General features: G+C 38.6%; 1 protein-coding gene across 1 annotated transcript in view; it reads left to right on the top strand.

Moving 5' to 3' along the window:
* Positions 1 to 234: 234 nt before the first annotated feature.
* Positions 235 to 6,672, top strand: part of EMCN (endomucin) — a 99,128-nt gene continuing 92,690 nt past the window's right edge. Inside the window, exon 1 of the mRNA XM_087434736.1 lies at positions 235 to 486. Within this exon, the coding sequence (XP_087290862.1) occupies positions 420 to 486 (67 nt within the window). The 5' untranslated portion in view covers positions 235 to 419. The remainder of the gene's footprint in view (positions 487 to 6,672) is intronic.

The raw sequence follows: 6,672 nt of genomic DNA, 5'->3' as shown, positions 1-6,672 counted from the left end.
TAATGAGGCCCTTTTATTACCACTCCAAAAAACACTGTAACAACAAAAGTTAGAAAGCTGTATGATCCAGTCTGAAGAAAGATCTGTTTCTGTTCAAAACCGGTCCTGACCTTTTTGTTGAAGAAGAACAAAATAATGTAGTAACAAAAACACAAGTGGCTGCCAAAGGAAGAGAAAAAAAAAAAAAAAGTTCCTGTAAGGGACTGAAACAATAAATCTCCTCTGTGCTGAACTCCCAAAGGGAGTGTGTGTATTTCCTCCCGTTCTTTATCACGGCCCCCCAAATAAGCAGGAATGGGCAGTGGCTGCTTGCATTCAGCACACCTTTTCCATTTGCTAAGAAGGCCCTGCCAGGCTGAGAGGGAGTTGTCCCTGCCTGACTCTGGAGAAAGGAGCCACTGTGACGATCCACGGGCACCATGAAACTGCTTCAAGTGACCATCGTTTGTCTTCTGTCCAGGCTCTGCAAGAGTACAAATAAAGGAGGTACCGTTTTCTCTCATTCCTCGGACGGTGTAGATCAGAAGTCACTAGTAGGGGGCTCTTAGCCTCAGTTTACCTTCAGGGAGCTTCTCCTGAAACTTAGAGGCAGCAATTCATTTGCTGAGTTGCTGTGTGGATGTTGACTGGGAGTGCGTGCAGAAGGCTCCACGGAGAGAGTGTTTGTTTTCTCTGAAGGGTGCAGTGTCTTGAACTGTGTTTGATGGTATCATAAAGGTTCTGGACATATACCATAGGCTTTTTTGAGAAGAAATATCTGGGGATAAAAGGCTGGTTAAAAATGTACTATTTCTCAAAAATGTGCTCTTTTCAGACATAAGTCTAGAAATCACAAGGCTGTCATGCATGGGTAAAGGCTGTAATCAGAAACGTTGCACGGCAGAGGCTGGCCTACATTTGTCCCTACTCTCTCTAGGCCCTGATAAACTGAGAGGTTGGGTGAAGCTGCCTAGGGAAGTGAATCCTAATATCTTGAGGGGTGGGGTGGATAAAGGGGAGAGTCATTTGATTGAAGTTTATCGACATTTGCTCCAGAAATAAGCACATATATACACATATACACACAACATTTTGCATAACATTTCGGGGAATTTATAGACATAAAAACCCTACTCACTGATTGCAGGTTCAGAGACTCAGATAAAGGATATATATGTAGCCACATAACCCAAACTATATTAATGCCCAGTTGCAATAAATGATTGCATTTGACTTTTAACCCTTCCTGAGCGATTCACTGTATGCAATTAAATTTCATCAATATTTATTAGGCTTCTACCATGTACTCGGCAGTGCGAGGAATACGAAAATGAGCAAGGCATTATCCTTGCCCCTAGTGGTAAATGTGTGACTGGGAGAAAGAACCATGTAATTCTAATACAAGACAGATTTCATCAGTGTGAAACCAAAGTATAAACTACCATCAAAGAACACTGTTGGGAACATTGATTCTGTCTCTGAGGAGCCCTGGAAAAAACTCGGCTCTCAGTTTATTTTGCATGTGCTCTATTTGAAAGTTTGCTGCTTACAAAATTCTAATTTACAGTGATAATGTAGGAAAAAATAAGTGCACTTCTTGAACAATGTTTATCATTAATTTCTCGAAATATGTATATAAATTTAGGACAAGTTCCCAAACACTTCAAAATCACATATGATTGCTTACCATGCATCTTGGAGTTTCCAGGATTAAATTGCAGCGGGTATCAAGGCCAGAAAATTTAACTTAGAGGAGTTACAAAGAATCTGATTTTTTTAAATAAAGAATATTTATAAGGTGCCACAGAAATCAATGCACTAGCTTGTAAGTAACTCTTCACTATGCATGGGAAAGATTGATAGGAATCTCAATGCCATAAAAAACACTGCTCACAAACACGTGTCAGGTCAATACAAATTCTGGAAGCCTGGGTGAGGCTGCTCACCATTCCAGGTCTACAAGCATCAGTGAGTACACTGCTTTCCCGGCGTTGTTAAACTCTGAGTGGATTACATGTCCTTCTGAAAGCAAAGTGGCAGAGGATCACTAGAAGCAGCCATCAAGGAAGATGGAAAGGTGACGGACAACCCAGAGGAGACCTGGCAGATCTTTCTATTATGATTATTTTGGGAAAATACCAACCTTCTTTAGCTCACTGGTGATGAGCCCAACCTCTCTGTTGACTAGTAACCCAAGTAAGATGCTTTCTCGTTTGAGGAGACAACAGTTACATAATGACTTTCTCCTTCAACTTCTGCCAAAAGCCTATGTGTTAACTTCAGGCAAGTGTCTGTAGGAACCACCCCATTTCTCTTGGGAAAAGAAGCTCTAGCCCAGGAGCATAAATTGGCCATCTGGGGGTGGCCTAGAAGGGATTGGAAGAGATCTTCCCACCCACGTGTATGATTTTGTTGCAGCTGGCTCAGCCTGTTTTATGTTTTCCTTCCCAGGTACAGTGCAGGAAATGAAGCATTTCCCAAGTCGATTTATTAAGTTCTTTCCCCAACCTCGTGTACCGGAAACACATTGATTTCAAAGCTTTATACATTCCCTAAACTTAGAATGCTTAACATAGTTCATCGGCAGAGTTGATTATCAGGGGTAGGGAGGGAGGCATTTCATCTCCCTTAAATTCACAAGTTGTCAAGATCCATGCTTTTTGGCATAGTAATTTATTCCTAAATAATGATCTTTTAGAGAAATTGACTACTTTTGTTTTTCTTACTGATGTTTTTGTCAGTCTCAGATTTAAGTAAATACAATATAGTCTTTTGTGCTCTTTGTGAAAACCAAGAGAATCTTTCTAGAGGGCAGTGAGTGACTTTCTATTACGTGGTTGGTAGTATAATATTTTGCAGTCTCCAATTTGGAAAGCTGTTCTGTTGAAACGTGTGCGGGAGGTTCCTGAAAAGGAACTGTCATTCTTTCCCAAGGTTTTCTAAATTGTATTTAAAACTGAACAGACCCCTACAGTGGCTTTTAAGCCCCTTTGGCTTCTAAGTCTAGATCGATGAGCTTTTGACTGTCAAGACTGAGAGAAGTTCAATGAAGAGAGATTGCAAGAAAAAGGAGACTCTGGAAGCAATTTACTCTTCAAGTTCCATTTTCTTTTTGAACTTTACACTAATTTAGGGAAGATTAAAATGTTTCAGGCGTTTGCAAGAAGGAACGAACATCATTTTATTGGTATCTGAAGAAGAATTTAATTGCTTGGAGAAATTCATTTCTTAGTGATTGAACATTCCATTTTGTTTTTTTGTGAACACACTAAGACAAACACTATGCTAAATGCCGTAGGTTTCTAGAGAGCAATAAGACTCAGCCCTTGCCCTAGAAGTGAGGGAAAGAGGAGGATGAGCCAAGTAGTTATAAGACTATGTACAGGTACGAATCACAGAACATAACATGGAGACAAGTGGATTATTTTGATTCTTAGCTATGAAAGTGGGCCCCAAATATAAGGAAAGGGGCTTCTTATCAAAGGTAAGCCAATCTTCAAGCTGCAGCAGACGGAAGATATAGGGATAGAGGACAAGCTAGTACCAGGTGACAGCAATTTACAACAAATCTGGAAGAAGAAACTGCTATGACTATAATCATTGGGAGGAAGAAGACCTAAATAGAATTGACTCTACTTCTCCTTTTTGAATATAAAATACTTTATATATCTACTTATAGTTAGAAATATTCAAGGAGAAATCTTATTTTCAACCAAATTCTCCAAAATACAAAATGGCTTTTTTAAAAAGCAAAGTTCACAAAAACAGAAGTTGGAAGAAAGTTAAATACCGCACATTGTTAATTCACGTGTTATTTTAGGTAATATACGAGTGGCTTTAGAGAAGAACATTTTGCTTATTACTTCTGTTTAGCTTAGTTACTGTCAATAGATTTTACCTGAAATGAGTGATCTATTATATGAAGAGTGAATCAATGCGGAAACAAATCCAATGAGAAAAGTATTCAGTCCCCAAACCATTTGTTTAGCGTTCTTTCTTCACTGCTTTAGTTTTTTTCTTTCTTTTTTTTAAGTTGAGGTAATATTGGTTTATAACATTGTATGGGTTTCAAGTGTACAAAATTATAATTCGACATCTGTATACACTACAGCGTGCTCACCACCACAAGTGTAGTTTCCATCCGTCACAGTATAGTTGTCCTGCTTTACCCCTTTCACCCTTCCCTTTCCCACCTTACCCTCTGGTAACCACCAAACAAAACAAAACAGTACTCTTTTTTTGAATGGTCTGGACCTAAAGTAGAAGTGATCATTCTAGAATTCCTATTTTCAAGAGATTCATAACAGTTGCAACCAGCAAATTCTCTGGCAATTTTATCTTGCTGATTGTAATTATTTAGATAATTGAGAAAAAAATGAACATTTTAGGGTTTCAGAAAGCTTTTAATTTACTGAATAATTGCCCATCTTTTCTTTTCATTAATGAAGTTACATTTCAAGCTTCAGGTAAATATTTTAATTGGTGAATAATTATCTATCCAAGTAACTTATATTCTTTTTATTTAGTCATCACTTTCCAACTTCCTCTTCATCTCTGAGAACAATTTGAGATGCGCGTTTCTAAACAGTGAATGTCAAAGCAGGAATTTACTCTAAGGAACATTCAATTCCTGAGTTGTAAATGTCTCCTTTCCTGTTACTGAATCCCTTGGGTCATTATGGCTTTATCAGGTTAAGACAATAATGCCTATTAGGTGCCAGCAAAAGGTCTTTCAGTGAGCAAACAAGACCCTTTTCGTACCGTTTCACACAATATCAGCATCAGCATGGGAAACATAGTGGTATCAAATTATATCTAGAAAGGCCACTATATGCTACCCAACCAGGCAACCACAAGAAAAATCATTTTCTAAACTTGAGTAGAGATTTTATGTTTTATAGAATGATATACCCATAGAGATAATCATAACTAGTCTCTAAATAGAAGCAGACATCATAAGAATATTAGACACCTGTTGTGTCTTTCCCAATATCCTCTCTGGCTGTGTTTGGTCCAGCCATAGCTATGGCAACCTGCTACGCACAGGTGTAACCTGACAGCACCTTGCCTTGTGTGAATGCATATCTCTTGCTTTCCTGCCTGCTGTTATTCTGATGTTAAGGCATGTTTCACCTGCAGAACGCCACCTGCCACTGTTGTATGTTTGAGCTAGAAGTGCAGGAGCATTAGCACTCTATGAGACAGCTCTTGCCCAAAGGGGAAATGGAGCCAGTGAATGCATGCTTTCCTATTCTATTCCTGCTCACATTTCACTGTTTCAGTCCTCTGCTGCTTTCCATGAGATCACTTTCCTTTATAAACTGTCTGCACACAAGCCGTTGTCCCAGGCTCTGCTTTCTGGAGAAATCCAGGATTTATTTTTCTTGGTGGGAACATTTTGGTTTGGATGATAATGTGTATCTAGGTATAGATTAGTTACACTTTCTCTGACACTTTAATTAATATTCATTACCTTTCTTCCCCTTCGCTTCAAAAAAAACCTAAAAATGCTTTGATTAGTCTTTTGTTTGAATAAGTTAAACAATATTCTAATCAAGTCCTGTTCTAAGGCAATCATTTGTCTGTTTCTATAGAGTCAATAATGAATTATATTGTGAGGTTAGTAGTCAAAAATGTCAATGCCATTGATTTTATTCTTAGTATACTGCTCATCTGAAATGTGAACTGCTTTTTAATCTGTTTAATCAGTCATATTCTGGTCTAAATTTCAGTTAGTTGTGTCAAAAACCAGAGAATGGAGATCACCATTGGGTTTGGTCTGAGTTAACCCAAATAAATATTGTCACACATCCACTGACGTCTACCATTTATTGTGCCTGGCACTTTACATGCATTACTTTCATCACGACATTTCAAGGTCAGCTATATCATTCCTGTTTTACAGATTAGGAAACAGAGGTTTGGCGATAGTATAAAGTCACACTAGAGTGACGTGGCTTAAAATAGAACCAAAGGAAGTTGTTCTTCAAAATCTTCCCCTATAGCTTGATACCTTCCAATGTAGTGAAACTGCAGGAAGTTGAGTTTTTCTAATCAAAAAGAATAGGGATAGGGATTTGCCACTTAAGTAATTCAGAAGCCACTGCTGTCTCTCACAGCATCTTCAGCACCTCTCAACCAACAACTAAGACCACTGTGCTATGAATGAATTAATACTTAGTGATAACAATCCTCTTAATATCCTGGATTCAATTAATTCTTAGGGGATGGGTTGAAAGGAGTTGTAGACATTTACCTACCTATCCATTGTTATGTTGGTTGAAAAAAAATGTGCTTGGCTCTAATATAAATGTCAGTGTAGCTAATACGGGACTTGGAAGAGAAGGACAGAAACAAAGAGAACATCACCATTAGTGAGTTAATCATTTAGTGTCACATTTGTGACTCTTTTGGAGCCACACTGTCTGCGTTCAAGTTCCAGCTCTGCCACTTGCCCTCTGTGTGAACTTGGGCAAGTTATTTAACCTCCAGTTTTCTCAGCTGTAGACTGGGCTGAGCACCGTCCCTATCTCACAGGGATACTGGGAGGATCATGTGAGGTAATACACAATGAAACACCTAGAATAATGTCTGGCACGTGGTGACTGTAAGTTTTGCTGAATTTTGGCACTCAAGAGTCCTATAGTTATATCCCATTCCTTAGATAAACCACTTATTTTCCAAGTTGATTCC

This window comes from Ceratotherium simum, chromosome 8, assembly GCF_057802395.1.
Source record: "Ceratotherium simum simum isolate JZ-2026a chromosome 8, ASM5780239v1, whole genome shotgun sequence".
Classification (NCBI taxonomy): Eukaryota; Metazoa; Chordata; class Mammalia; order Perissodactyla; family Rhinocerotidae; genus Ceratotherium; species Ceratotherium simum.
The sequence above is the reverse complement of the archived record's forward strand: the minus strand, read 5'-3'. Positions and strand labels throughout refer to the sequence as shown.